The sequence below is a fragment of the Pseudochaenichthys georgianus genome, chromosome 13, assembly GCF_902827115.2.
Source record: "Pseudochaenichthys georgianus chromosome 13, fPseGeo1.2, whole genome shotgun sequence".
NCBI classification, from domain to species: domain Eukaryota; kingdom Metazoa; phylum Chordata; class Actinopteri; order Perciformes; family Channichthyidae; genus Pseudochaenichthys; species Pseudochaenichthys georgianus.
Window position 1 is genome coordinate 4234255 of NC_047515.1, and position 15214 is coordinate 4249468.

At 43.7% G+C, this 15214-nt stretch overlaps 1 protein-coding gene across 3 annotated transcripts in view; it reads left to right on the plus strand.

Annotated features, from left to right (window-relative positions):
- Window positions 1–15214, plus strand: part of ryr1b (ryanodine receptor 1b (skeletal)) — a 144993-nt gene that overhangs the window by 96494 nt on the left and 33285 nt on the right. For 2 of the 3 annotated variants that reach the window (XM_034097591.2, XM_034097592.2), the window contains 17 exons: window positions 66–192; window positions 1710–1818; window positions 1909–1990; window positions 2232–2362; window positions 2455–2775; window positions 4884–5124; window positions 8090–8177; window positions 8275–8367; window positions 9821–9835; window positions 12587–12757; window positions 12916–12975; window positions 13060–13194; window positions 13278–13390; window positions 14051–14147; window positions 14255–14361; window positions 14445–14496; window positions 15119–15199. In XM_034097591.2, the coding sequence (XP_033953482.1) occupies window positions 66–192; window positions 1710–1818; window positions 1909–1990; window positions 2232–2362; window positions 2455–2775; window positions 4884–5124; window positions 8090–8177; window positions 8275–8367; window positions 9821–9835; window positions 12587–12757; window positions 12916–12975; window positions 13060–13194; window positions 13278–13390; window positions 14051–14147; window positions 14255–14361; window positions 14445–14496; window positions 15119–15199 (2023 nt within the window). The remainder of the gene's footprint in view (window positions 1–65; window positions 193–1709; window positions 1819–1908; window positions 1991–2231; window positions 2363–2454; window positions 2776–4883; window positions 5125–8089; window positions 8178–8274; window positions 8368–9820; window positions 9836–12586; window positions 12758–12915; window positions 12976–13059; window positions 13195–13277; window positions 13391–14050; window positions 14148–14254; window positions 14362–14444; window positions 14497–15118; window positions 15200–15214) is intronic. The other variant, XM_034097593.1, reaches the window with a different exon arrangement.

A 15214-nucleotide genomic window follows, 5' to 3' on the forward strand; every position in this document is an offset into this window, starting at 1 on the left:
TCATATCACTCCCTCACCACCTACACATATCTTGTTTTGTTTACCTTTGTGTCCTTCTTTTCAAGGACCGTTATGAAATCTGGTCCTGAAATTGTTAAGGCCGTCCTGAGGCAGTTCTTTGAGAGTGCTGCGGATGACATTGAGAAGATGGTGGAGAATCTGAAACTGGGCAAGGTGTCCAGTCGGAACCAGGTCAGAGCAACACCACACGGAGTTGTTTTTACATTTCACCCGTTTACTTGTTCTTCTACGCACACAATTCTTTATTATTATTCCGCCGGGTTATTTTGTCCGTCTTCTTCTCCCGCATTGAACATCGCAGAAACTCCGTTCAAACATCAAAACGTTCAGCTCGATCGGGAATCGATTGCTTCTACTTTTCTCATTCATAACTTTCATAATTCCCGAGATATATCCCATAATTCATCACATTTTTAAAATGGAAGTCAATGGAGAAACTCTTCAGACTTGAAAAATCTTCATGCAACTTCAACTGCTAACTGCTCCTTCATACTTTCACTCAGAAACCTCATCAATTAAGCAAACAAATTAAACAAAATGCCTCTTGAGGGCATGGAGTGACACAAACGTTCACCATGTCTCCATTAAACCCCATTGTAAGTTCAGCCTCATCTTTCCCCACCACAGCAGCCGCACACCTTTGGTTCATCTGCCATAAGGCCACATTATTGACCCCAAAGTACACAAAAAGCATCCCTCACCATAAAACACGATGTCGCTGTAACTCGAATGGACACGGTCCGATCGTCCCCCAAACTTTACTTGTATATCACCGGTCCATGCCTCAACAGCTTTACGCCAAATCTGAGATCTCACCATAGGCTGTTGCCATGGAAACGCATCCCTCACCATAAAACACGATGTCGCTGTAACTCCAATAGACACGGTCCGATCATCCCCCAATCTTCACCTGGATATCACCTCTCCATGCCTCAACAGCTCTAAGTCAAATCTGACATCTCACCATATGCCGTTTCCATGGAGGGATGCGTATCCCTCGCCATAAAACACGATGTTGTCGTAACGCCTATGAAAAGGGTCAAAACAGCACCAGACTTCAGATAATGGTTAATGGTCCGGCCTGAACATGTCTATGTGCCAATAGTGAGTTTTCCTCAAAAGCTGTTGCCACGGCAATGCATCCCTCGCAATAAAACACGATATTGCTATAAGCTCAAACTTCACATGTGTGCCAACAGTCCAGCCGTGAAGACATCTACGAGACAGTTTTGAGATTTCTTCAAATGTCGTTGCCATGGCAACACAATGCTCACCATGAAACACGGTTTTCTCATAACTCCAGTGAAAATGCTCCAATCGGCCCAAAACTTCACAGGTTTGGTAACGATGCAGCCATCAATGCATCTAAGCGTATTAAGGGATGTCATCAAATGCCGTTGCCATGGCGACAGATCATTTGCCATCAAGTTAGTTCAAAAGTTTGCAGTTCAAATATTCTTCTGCTTTTCCAAGCCTTTTTACTTTCTTTTCTTCTCTCATCACACATTCAAGCCCCCAGTGTTCATGTATTATTTCAATCTCAATTCTTCACTTTCTTCTTACACATTACATTCAGGCATTGCAGTTTAGCGTCAGCTTTTCAGCATAAAGCATTCCCACTCTTCAGGAATTGCATTCTCTAGTTGTGAGCTGATGTCTGTATTTGTGTGTGTGTTCCTGTACTTTAGGTTAAGGGTGTGTCCCAGAACATCAACTACACCACCAACGCTCTGCTGCCAGTCCTCACCTCGCTGTTCGACCACATTGCCCAGTTCCAGTTTGGAGACGACGTCATGTGTGAGTGAAAGGCTTTTCTCTATTAAATAAATGGTTCATTACTTCACTGACAGAAACTTAATGCAACGCCTTTTTTCTCTGCATCCTCAGTGGACGACTTGCAAATATCCTGCTATCGTTTAATGTGCAGCATCTACTCTTTGGGCACGGTGAAGACTCCACATGTAGAGAAGTGAGTAAAGACCTCTGGATCTATGGAAGTCTTCAACAATTTGCATTTAAATGGGATTTGTATCAAGTTAATTTAATGTATATAGCCTAAAGTATAACTCTTTCCCTTGATTAACGTGAAATACTGCACAACCTTTAACACCAAATGTTAATGTGTGCTTTTATGGATTGATTATGCATTGATTTATACTTGGTTTAATGTAGACATTTCATAAAGGGTTTTATATTTTTCTCTTGTGCAGACAGCGACCGGCTCTTGGCGAGTGTTTGGCCCACTTAGCAGCTGCCATGCCAGTGGCCTTCCTGGAGCCATCCCTGAATGAGTACAACATGTTCTCTGTTTACACCACCAAGACTCCCAGAGAGAGAACCAGTGGGTGTTTCTCTTACACCAATTATAAGAATCAGTTAATAATCAAATGTTGCCACCTCATATTCCACCTGTCTTACACCCTCCGTTCTCAGTTCTGGGTCTCCCGAGCCAAGTGGAGGAGCTGTGCCCGGACATCCCCGAGCTGGAGGTCCTGTTGAAGGAAATCCACGACCTGGCCGAGTCAGGGGCTCGCTACACAGAAATGCCCCATGTGATTGAGATCACCCTGCCCATGTTGTGTAACTACCTGCCCCGCTGGTGGGAGAGGGGCCCGGAGAATCTCCCCGAGCAGGAGGGCCAGGTCTGTACCTCCGTCACTTCGGAGCAGCTCAACCAGCTGCTGGGGAGCATCATGAAGATCGTGGTTAACAACCTGGGTATAGATGAGGCCTCCTGGATGAAGAGATTGGCAGGTCAGTCATCAGAAGTTTCACAATAAGTCACAAGGCTGTTGGTCTGTAGTCATAAGGCGCTTTCACACCAAGTACTTTGCCGTACTTAGTTAATCAGAACTTAGTTCATCAGAACTAAAGAGTTAATCAGAACTAAAGAGTTTATCAGAACTAAAGAGCAGATCGCGTTCACACCGGAATAAGTCCCTGAGGGAGGATTAGGCAAATGAAGCCGCTGACGTCACTTCTTCTTCTGCTTTGGGTTTACTGGCAGGCCGCAAACCACTTCACGGCGTATACTGCTACCCAAAGTCCCCGGCCGGAAGTCCCCGGAGTTGGGGACTGGCTTCAGTAGAAGCTGCTGGGACTCCCAGCAGCTTCTACTGAAGCCTTCCGAGTAAATCGCCAGAATGCCGACACCTCCTCATCTCCACCGCTCCCATGTTTTCTTTTGTGTTGCCATAAGTTAGTCTCTCTGCGTTTGTGCGCTGGGCTAATGCTTATGCTAATAATGCTAATTGAAAATAAAATGGCGGCTTCACAAAACTTTTTGGGAGTTTTACGGGGCGTGGTTTGCAATCCGCCCATCCAATCAGTAATGGGAACCTTTTTCTCCCATGAAAGTACCTGCTCTCTAGCAGGGACTGAAAAGGGGGTGAAAAGGTTCTCATGAACTGAGTTCTAGTTCCGGATACGCACATTTTCGGAACTATATCGGAACTATATCGGAACTATACTGGAACTATACTAGGAAAAGTTCTCCGGTGTGAAAGCGCCTATAGTGTGGTGCAGGAATGAGTCCTAAAACCCATAAATGAGTTAGCATTTTTCCACTTCCTGTCCCCTCACCTTGAGGTCAACTGTTTTGTATCGTGTTTTTGGTTAGATGCCTGAAAGAAGGTCTGTGTTTAGTAGGGATGCTCCGATCGCCAATTTCGGGGCCGATCGCCTAAATCAGTATCGGCCGATACCGATCGCCGATCCGATCGAGTGGGCGGGGCCTAAATGGAAGATTTAAACATCACTTTAAATCTTCCATTTAAATTGATGTTTATACTCAGTTAATGGGGCTCATTCACTGGAGCTTCCACAAACAACAACCAACTTCATTATTACATTGAAATGATGTACATTATTCAAGTTCACATTCACTTTGGATAATAATACGGGAGAGATGAGCGGAAGCGCTCTCTTTTCCTCTCTCCCTCTCTCTCTCTCCCCCTCTCTCCCTCTCCTGACAGCCTGTCAGTAATGAGTGACCCGACAGTGAAGAATAAATATATTTATAATAACTAGTTTAGCTTGTTCCAGAAGTAGATAAAATAGCTAAGTGTGTTAGGTCTAACTCTTATGTGTTTCGTTCCGCTCACCGGTCCGGCGGGCGGAGCTGCAGGATTTCTGCTTCACGTTGCATTCCGCTATTTTACTGTCTTTTTCGGACACCTTAAAATGATGCCAGACCGGTGAAGCCATTTTGGCGAGCTTGTTTTGCCGCACACAGAGAAAAGTGTCATGTATTTTATGCCATGCGATCGGCTCTCGCGATCGGCATGTTTAGAGAGCACCGATCGATCGGTAGAGAGTGAATATCGGCCAATCTCGATCGGAGCATCCCTAGTGTTTAGCACAAGCTTGAGAGAGTATCACTTGTTGTTCTACGACACAATTCGTCAGTAAATACCGCACTGGTAAGTGACTAAATGAGACCACTAAACTTTATCAGGACCAACATTAGCTAAGCGATTGTGATGGGTAGTGCTTGTTGTTGAGGGACCCTTACAATTCTTACTTATGGGTCGGCATACAAAAATACATCATCACTTTACAACTCCATTGCCTTTGATTGATTAGGCATGAAGAGTAATATTGGTTAGGATAAGTGTAAGATGATCAGGGTAAGCCAATAAGAAGAAGTGTAGGGCGTGTCATAGCATTGCCTTTATAGGAAGTTCTCTAGTTGACCTTTCTGATTGTACCCCCCTGGCTGTTTCTGGTCAGGCACTATTCAAAGTATCAGTGTGAGGCAACTCTTCATAGCTTTTTTTTTAGGGTTAGTATTTTTTTTTAGATAACTATACTGACTCTTACTGCTGCTGATGTCAGCTAATTCCTGTTTACCTCTTGTCCAGTGTTCTCCCAGCCTATTGTCAGCAGGGCTAAGCCAGAGATGCTTAAGTCCCACTTCATCCCCACCATGGAGAAGCTGAAGAAGCGTTCAGGGAAGGTGGTGGCCGAGGAGGGTCAGCTGCGCATGGAGGGCAAGCAGGAGATGGACAGTGAGAACGGGACCATCCGAGATGAGTTCGCCGTGCTGTGCCGGGACCTGTATGCTCTCTACCCCCTGCTCATCCGCTACGTGGACAACAACAGGTAGCTGATCTTAGCGATGACGTGATACATGAGGGATAATGTGCAGAGAGCCGGTCATCCTAGCATAAGGAACCCTGACAGAGTAATCAGGGGGTATTACATCTAGCCGTAGGGGTTCCTTTAAAGGTCTCCTATCATGCAAAATGCACTTGTTTATGTCTTTTATACATAAACATGTGTCCCCGGTGTGTAAGGAGACTCACACAGTGTCAGAAAACAAAACCCTCTCTCTTTTCCTCCGTACCCAAATCTATCTCCGATACAACGGAGCTGATCCAGACTGGCTTCACACCCACGGCCCTATCAGAAACGTTGCTATCAGAAACAATGCCCGACGTGTTTTGGAAGTAAATGGTCTTTGTTTACATTAGCAAGCATCGCTAACACTGGAGAGAGTATGTGTACAAAATCAGGAAATAAAAATAGGAACTCACCTCGTGGTAAACCCGCAAGAGAGAAAAAGCATTTGAGCTCCATACTGTTTCAGAAATAATCTTTGATGTAGTTCTGAACATAATATTGCGTAATAATCACGGCAGCATGTAGCCGTATCTGGGTAGAATTCTCCCCCATGAGCAGGCATAAGCTCCGCCGCCTCTTTTAAAAAAAAAATGTAAAGCTTTATACCAGGGGTGGGGAACCTCCGGCTTCCGGGCCGTATACGGACCGCGAGGCCATTTGGTGCGGCCCTCGAGGTAATTTATAAACACACGCTAAAAAGAAAGAAATGTAAGAAATGTAGACCGCAAAAGAATTAAACAAACGAGTGCCTGTTTTTCCTGGCCACGGTCAGGGTCCTTGAACACAACACGAGCCAAACGTGTCATCACGTGGTATAGGTCTCGTCTGACAGGGGTGCAGTTCTGACGGAGAGCACCAGAACGCAACTCTGGCACTTCACAAATTGCCGTACCCATAAGGAGCCGCACACATGCCGCAGTTTGTGTGCACGTGCATGCGTGCGCGAGTCATGGTGAGATGTCTGGATTCAGAGGTTGCTTTTTCTTTGCACAGCACGAAAGAAAGGCCGAATGAATGGGCTGTGATGTTAGTATTTTTAAGCAGAGGTCAATCATTTGTACGGCCCTCGGAGGATGTTGAAATGGCCCTTGAGAGGAAAAAGGTTCCCCACCCCTGCTTTATACCCAGAATCAGCATGTTGGTAACAGGGCTGCAATAGAGGGATATGAGGCATGGCTAGAATGGGTGCTCTGTTTGGTATTTTGAGCAAAACACTTCATAGACATGTTTTTTATGTTTTTTATATATCTGAGACATAGAATATATGCCTAAAAACAGATAGAAGACCTTTCTTTCCTATACTTATCGGCTTGCTGCATGTTGTCCAGGTTATTAAACAAGTATTTACTAACTAAATAAACAATCTGACACGAGATAACATGCCTCATAAATGTCCCAGTCCGTTCACAGTTTCTTTCAGATGTACCAGTTTGTGAACACTGCCAGAGCCCGTACTGTGTTGCCTCGGGTTTACTTCCTGTCCGTCTTCTAATGCTGATTTCTCTATCCTGCTGCTCGCTGTGTCTTTATCCTCTTTCCCTCTTCTGCTCTGTTTGCTTGTTCTCTTTGGCATTTCTTTACGGGGGACAGTTTAGCCATGGGTATAAACATATTGCTTGCCAGATATATGCAAAATAATATTCCTTAGTGTTTTCTGATGGAGAAACGGAACACAAACAGATGTGTTCCCTTGATCAGAGCATCTTTAGCAACGGTCTGCAAATACTGAATTTACTAATTGACCAATCAGAATCATTTAATCAACTAAAGAGTGTAATAAATATGCATAACACATTATTGCTTTCAATTGTTAGTATAACACTTTATAACTTAGTTATACAGTTTGAGCTTATAGCAACACTATTCTCCAGAGTAACTCACAATCAATGAGCATTGTTTTGATTTAAGAAGACTGACACACTTTTACGGCATTTCATTTGATATAAGCACACTTCACTGTTCCATATCAGTATGCAGTGCTTTCCTGCCATGGCCAGTTTGTATTACATGTTCAAGGGGAAAAGCTTCAGACTTAAAGAAATTCAAGTTCCATCCATCCATCCATCTTCTCCCGCTTATCCGTGGTCGGGTCGCGGGGGTAGCAGTTCCAGCAGAGAGCACCAAACTTTCTTTTCCCTGGCGACATCAACCAGCTCTGACTGGGGGGTCCCAAGGCGCTCCCAGGCCAGCGAAGAGATATAGTCCCTCCACCTGGTCCTAGGTCTACCCCTTGGTCTCTTCCCAGCTGGACGTGCCTGGAACACATCCCTAGGGAGGCGCCCAGGTGGCATCCTAACTAGGTGCCCGAACCACCTCAACTGGCTTCTTTCGACGCGAAGGAGGAGCGGCTCAACTCCGAGTCCCTCCCTGATGACCGAACTTCTCACCTTATCCCTAAGGGAGACACCAGCCACCCGGCGGAGGAAACCCATCTCGACCGCTTGTATCCGCGATCTCGTTCTTTCGGTCATGACCCATCCTTCATGACCATAGGTGAGGGTAGGAACGAAAATGGCCCGGTAGACAGAGAGCTTTGCCTTCTGGCTCAGCTCCCTTTTCGTCACAACGGTGCGGTAAAGCGACTGCAGTACCGCTCCCGCTGCTCCGATTCTCCGGCCCATCTCACGCTCCATTGTTCCCTCACTCGAGAACAAGACCCCGAGATACTTGAACTCCTTCACTTGGGGTAAGGACTCATTCCCTACTTGGAGTGGACAGTCCATCGGTTTCCTCAATTCAAGTTAAAGATAGTAAAACCAAAAAGGGAAAATGGATCTACCAAAGAAGATGGGTTTCAATTTCAAAGTACAATGTCACCGGTTTGTATAAAGTGATATAAAGTGTTTCTGGTATATTAACAGAAAAGCCTTTCCCCTGCTCGTCACTAGGATTTACAGAATGCATTTAAGTGTTTAATTTAATCCATGACATTGTCTGTGTGTAGGGCGAGATGGCTGACCTGTCCTGACCCGGATGCAGAGGAACTCTTCAGGATGGTGGGGGAAGTCTTCATTTTCTGGTCCAAGTCCCACGTGAGTCTTTGTGTCTTTTATGAGTTAGCTTTTTCGGTTTGGCAATGGCTGCCTTTCCTTTCCCATGTGACATTTGTTTCTGTGTTGTTCCTCACAGAACTTTAAGAGAGAGGAGCAGAACTTTGTGGTGATGAATGAGATCAACAACATGTCCTTCCTGACCGCAGACAGTAAGAGCAAGATGAGCAAGGTGAGAGCGGACAAGCAGACAAAAGGCCAAGAACAACATAGCCTTTCACTAAATGAGATGTTTATTCACTTACATGCACATCTTGAGCTGTAATACATTACGTAACTAAACTCTAATAATGTAATATTTCACTAACACCACCCATTCTAAGCGTTTTTATATCAAACCCCCATCTGAACTTTTATCATCTGTTACTTCCTGTCTTCTGTCTTCCTGTTCCTTTAAGTTGATATTGATATCAGGTGAAAAATAATAATGATATTCTAAAATTGAAAGCGTAATAGAGTGGTGCAGGAATTAGTGGAAAACCCGTAAAATGAGTTAGCATTTTTAGCACTTTTTGGCTCCATCAGCTCAAAATCAATGGTTTTTTTACATTCGTTTTTTTTTTAGATACCAAAAATAAAGTCTGTGTTGAATACTAGTTTAAGAGCTTTTCTCTTTTTTGTTCAACAACATAAAATATGTTAGTAAATACTCCAAAGGCAAATGTATGAAGCTTTTCCGTGCCTGTTAGCAACGCAGCTAGCTGCTAACAAGTGTCTAAATGAGACATGTGAAAGTAGTACTAAACTTGATCATGCCAAACACTAGCCACCTTTAGCTTAGCGGTGTTGCTATGGAGTAATGTGAGTGTGGTGTAGGTTGTTAATAACCAGTTACTTCTGGCGAGTGTGTTTTCTCTTCAAACATTCTAAAAGTGATGATTATAAGTGGAGATTATTCTGCTGAACCAAACATGTAGGTATCATAAATGTTTGTTTGCCCCATTCCGCAATCCAATGCAAAAGTTCCTTTAGCTTTTTGACAATGGAGCCCTAACGATGCTAACTTCATTGCACCACTCTATAGCCTAGTCGTTAAGGGCCTGAGAGGCAAGTGAGAAACAATGACGATGATCCATCCTAAGAGTGATCTTAGTGTATGTATGTCCTGAATGTATTGCTTAAGAACCAGTGCGAAGAAACTTTTTGATTTCAAGAAAAAATGTATTCCCTTTGACTACGGGGGAGGATTAGCGCCACATGTGTATTTTTTTACGTCTGTCTAAAAGTGATATTTATTTTAGTTGTGAAAATTAAGTCAGAATTGTGACTTACATTTTTTTTTAAAGTCACTTTTGGTCAGATCTCCACAAAGATGTCACGTGTGGCCCTAATCCCATTCGGTAGTATCCCCCCTCCTACTTCACAAATACTCTTAGTCTTGGCAAGTCTTTCACTGTTCACCAGTTCTTAAGTGGTACACCCTAGATAGAAAACCATTAAGATCAGACCTAGAACATGGATCACCAAAATAGTTGTCTTCTTATACTAGGCTATAATGACTCACAAGCGTTTTCTCCAGGACAATATACAGGCGGTGGTCCATCGTGTTCAGGCAGTAGTAGGAGTGTCGCTAACTGTGTTTTCTCCTTATATCCTGTGTCGCTGGTTGGACGCTGGGCCACTAGGCCGGAGATGGAGAGGTTAGACTGTGTTTGTGCACGAGCGCTGTGCTGATCGCATGGCACCCTGAGTTTTGGGAGGCATTTCATCAAGCTCTCCCATGGACACCGCATTTCTTACACATAGACCCCACAATTCACACACACACACACACACACACACACACACACACACACACACACACACACACACACACACACACACACACACCACACACACACACACACACACACACACACACACACACACACACACACACACACACACACACACACACACACACACACACACACACACACACACACACACACATACACACACACACACACAAACACACAGGGTTATAACATGTGAATTCCCTTAATATTGCAATATGAATTGCAATATTAAGGGAATTCACATTTGACTTATTCACATTATAATCGAGAAAAATATTGAAATGATCATTTCTTTCAAAGGATCTGTAACACTAAAGACTTTTTTTTCAAGTGTGTAAACCGGGACCTCTCTGCATAACACAGTACTTCATTTAGATGTGTTCACATACTTTACCTTTCAAATATTAATATTGAATGTGATTTGGATATTGCACTAGTCCATATTTATTCTCATTTAGATTGAATTTGATTATCTGTGCAGCCCTGATTAACACACAGTTACTATCAGCACAATGCACTCCTCAGTATAAGCTATGTTACAATCATAATTGATATCCATACTGTAGGTAAGATGATACTGTTTAATGGAGACTTAGTTGAAACTGCTTGTTGTGAGTGGGACCCTTTCACGATATTATTTGAAGTAATATTGAGTTTGAATCTGAGCGTGTAAGCGATGTGCGTCCTGTCTTTGTGTGTGTGTGTGTGTATGTGTGAGTAGGGTCTGGAGCGGCTTGATGAAAGCTCTTTGCTGCAGATGGAAGTGGCCTGAGAGGTGTCATGGCGCTCGGCGGAGCAGATGTGCATTTCATTTCCAATGTGAAATTGTGCGGCCGAGCGCCATCACCCTATTGTTCGTTGGTGAATAAAGAGTTTGCCTTCAGGTGGGCCCTGACGGATACAGTTGAGGACACCGTGCTGCTCTGCCATCTGTGACGCTGAAGTGTTTTTAAGGACACTTGGGATTTCTTTCAGCTTTGTGGTAAAAGGTTCCTGCGCTGGGGGACTCTTCTCTTTTCAGTCTTATCATCAGCTTTGTTTTCACTCTCTATTCTCACCAAAATACCATACCATAAGATTCACTTGGTCATTCAGCAGCACCTGGCGGAGAACTGAAGACCACCATATTTACTAACTGGACATGTCCCTCCATGTCTAATTCATTACTCCATCAACGAGTTGAATCATTAATAATCTCTGTTTTGATGTTTCCTTCTGTGGTTGCTGTAAGATAAATAAGAAACCTCCTCTCCTTGGCTTTCATATGGGCATTACTGCAGTGAGCTCCTGTTGCCTGACCGTCACAACGCCTCTCTGCTCAAAGAGCGGTTCTGACCCGGGTCCACACGCTGCACTGCGGGCAGAGGGCCTGCTGTGAGGAGGCCAGGCAACAGTCAGCAATGAGCATTGGCAGCTTCAGGACAGGAGTGTGTGAGAAGAGCTCCAGGGCGATGGAGCTGACCCCACAGACTGCTCTGTGTGCAGAACGCGCCCTGTCACTGCTCCACTAACAGCCGGCTGCATTGTGCATAGTGTCTGTAGCTGATGCAGCCGCGAGCAACTGAACCCATACCACTTCTGGATGGAAATGTATTTATGGGTCTGTCTTAGTTTCTCAGATGAAACTTTCGCTAAGTTGTTGATTCACTTTATTGGCATGTTGTGGTATAGCAAATGGGAACCGCGGAGCATTTTGTGGGAACGCGGCCATCTTTGAAGGATAGCAACGATAGCAACATCATGTGCTGTCAACATCCATCAGCTTTCCGCTGTTTTGGATTCCAAACGAATAAGTACGGGCACAACAATCTATTCCCTTACCGAGAGAAGAGCGTTCCTTTGCAAAATGCACTTAATTAACGGTACCTATAGCCTACTTACGAATGAAGAGAAGAGTGCTCTGATCCCTGTTACTGATCGTGGCGCCCATCTGGTGTTTGGAGTAAGTGCCCACACCTGTTGGCAATCTGAAAATGTTAAATATTTAGAGGCCATTGGCAAGTTTACAAACAGGGAATACAGGACCTTCAGATGCAGAGGCCGCAATCATCCAGACAAAAGTAGGATAGCTAATGTTGTGATAGCTGAATGCTAACAAACCGTTGGCTTATCATGCATTTATCTACCTATATTTATATATACTGAGATATTTCATGTATTCACTTTTTTTAATTTGTCGTGGTTTGTGTTACTGTAGTTCAGCAATTATTTTCAGTACTTGCAGTAAACAGATATCAGCATATCTTGCAAATGTTTGCTACGACTCATGACCATCCATGTAGGAACATAATTACCCAAGAATATCATAGTTCTGCTGCTCAGCTGGCCAGTCAATAGGTTCGGTTGCATTCGCTGGTATCCTCAAAGATGGCTGACGTGCTGCTAAAGACGTCACATTCCCATTCCCTAAGATGTTGCCTCAGCAGTTGGTTCCTGTTATGTTTTGTGTTAGAAGCAGCTCTTACTTTATTTGTTAAATATTGTCAAAAGCCTCTGATATTATATAAAACATATAATATATTATATTTTCTGAAAAGGAAATGTTTGGTGAGGCGCAGGGGCTTTTAAATGGATCACTGATGAATCCGTTTCAACGTGTCCTCTTTTCTTTAGTCTGGAGGCTCAGAGCAGGAGCGTACCAAGAAGAAGCGGCGCGGGGACCGCTACTCTGTGCAGACCTCCCTCATCGTCGCTGCTTTGAAGAAGATGCTTCCTATCGGCCTCAACATGTGCTCTCCTGCAGACCAGGAGCTCATCAACCTCGCCAAGATCAGATACTCACTGGTACTTTGATGTGTTTGAAACCAACTGGCTGTGCTTTGCCCCAACATGACAACACTGGACCCGTGTCTGAGGGTCATCTGTTTGACTTTTTGATGTATGTATATTGAGTGAATGAATAAGTGATGGATTTCCCCCGACCCTGGTCTCTTCCCTTGTAGAAAGACACGGATGAAGAGGTTAGGGAGTTCTTGACCAACAATCTGCATCTGCAAGGGAAGGTAGGTTCATCTTTATTATCGTTTTACATATTAAAGATATTACTTGTAAATATTTCTTCACACAATATGCATATTTGGCTTCAGGTGGAGGACCCCGCTATACGCTGGCAGATGTCTCTTTATAAGGAGAATTCCGGGAAGGCAGAAGATGCAGAGGACCCTGAGAAGGTGGTAAAACGAGTACAAGAGGTGTCGGCTGTGCTTTACCACATCGAGGTGGTGAGTAAAGACAGGCTTTCATGAAACATGAGGACGGATTCAAAGGAAGGATTGTTTCAGTAAACATATATATCTTGCTTTAGACGGAGCATCCCTACAAGTCGAAGAAAATGGTGTGGCACAAGCTGCTGTCAAAGCAGCGGCGCAGAGCTGTGGTGGCCTGTTTCAGGATGACCCCCCTGTACAACATCCCCGCGTAAGGATTCTCTTTCCTCCTCCATTCTTTCTTCCTATTCAGATTCAGAGATTACAGGACAGGTGAAGACACACACAGGATCACATGCAGACCACATGTCTTTACAAAGTATGACAGATGACAGAAACACTCTTGCTAACTTCACTGCACCGCTCTATGGTGGTGAAGGGGCTGAAGGGCAAGTGACACATATTCTGGTGATCCATCCTAAGTGGGATCCAAGTTGTTTTGTGTCCTGTATTTGATGACTTAAGAACCAGAGAAGAGAGCTTTTGATTTAAAAAAATCAAGTTTCCTATTATAAAGGTATTCCCTAGCAATATGATTTAACCCCACCCAATTCACAGAGTGTATATACATATATATATGTGCCTTTATACTGATTCTATTGTACATGGAGATTAGAATTTACAACCATGTTTTTAATATTCTAAATAAAGAATGTTTTGTTGTTGAAACTTTGATCCAGCAAGTGTGTGGTGGTTAGTTGGTGTAAATGGGAGAGGGAGAGGGAGAGGGAGAGGGAGAGGGAGAGGGAGAGGGACTGGAGTGAGATACAATATAAGCAGGGCACATTTGTTTAAAAGAAAGAAAAACAACACTTGCCATTAGCATGTACAAACGTGTTGAATTGCATGCCCCCCCCCCCCCCCCCCACAGGCACAGGGCGACCAACATGTTCTTAGATGCCTACAAACGCAACTGGTTGGAGACTGAAGGTTACTTGTTTGAGGACAAGATGATTGACGACTTATCAGTAAGTCATCCTCCATTTTATTCTGAGATCTACAATTTGGCATTTAAGGATATCGTCCATTGTGTACGCTAGGACTTCTTATGATTCATGTTATATCCAATGACTAGAAAACCTTGGAGGAAGAGGAGGAAGAGGAAGAGGAGACCGAGACGAAGCCTGACCCCCTTCATCAGCTGATTCTTCATTTCAGCCGCACAGCTCTCACAGAGAAGACGTAAGAGTCGTTTGCTTTTCCTGCGGCTAACCTTCCAGCTGTTCCTCAGTGATGATTCCTGTTCTGTCTTTTTGTCATTGCAGTAAACTTGACGTTGACCACCTCTATATGTCTTATGCTGATATTATGGCAAAGGTAAGACAGTCAGTGAGCAGAAACTTACGTTTGATCCACAAGAACAATGTTCTCATATGTTAATTGTGTGCTTTGCACTAAGGCTGGGCAATATATCCATATTATATATATCCTGATAAAAGACTACATATCCTCTTATACATGAAAACAATATCCTAAGATATATTTTGGGGGATTTACCAATCTAGCTGTTGTAATATTTCATTGTAACACTTACACATATATATTGTGGAAGAACCAGAAGTGAATGCTTCAATATAGTTGCTATATCATGATATCAAGTTTTTCTCCACATCTATCAGCCCTTCTTTGCGCATGAAAGATTATAGAAGAAATAACATAACTGGAAATAGAATGACATTTCAAAGCAGAAAGCATGCTGGTATGCTGATTTTCTTTTTCTTTTACCAAATGTAACTTAATGGAAAAAAGTGGATGGCCAAATGGTGGTACTACAACATGGATGTTGTAGTACCACCATTTGGCCACTATTACAAATGTGCTTTGATGCCTGGTTTAACAACATTTTAATTGTTATTATTCTTCATATACATGTTGTGCTTTGTGGAGTAAAGTGAGTGGTCCTGCACTCCTTCCTGACCTGCCATCTTCATCCTTTCAGAGCTGTCACATTGGTGAGGAGGACGAAGGGGGAGATCAGGAGGGGGAGGAGCCAGCCTTTGAGGTGCAACAGACAGAATTGGTATGGGGGGACCAG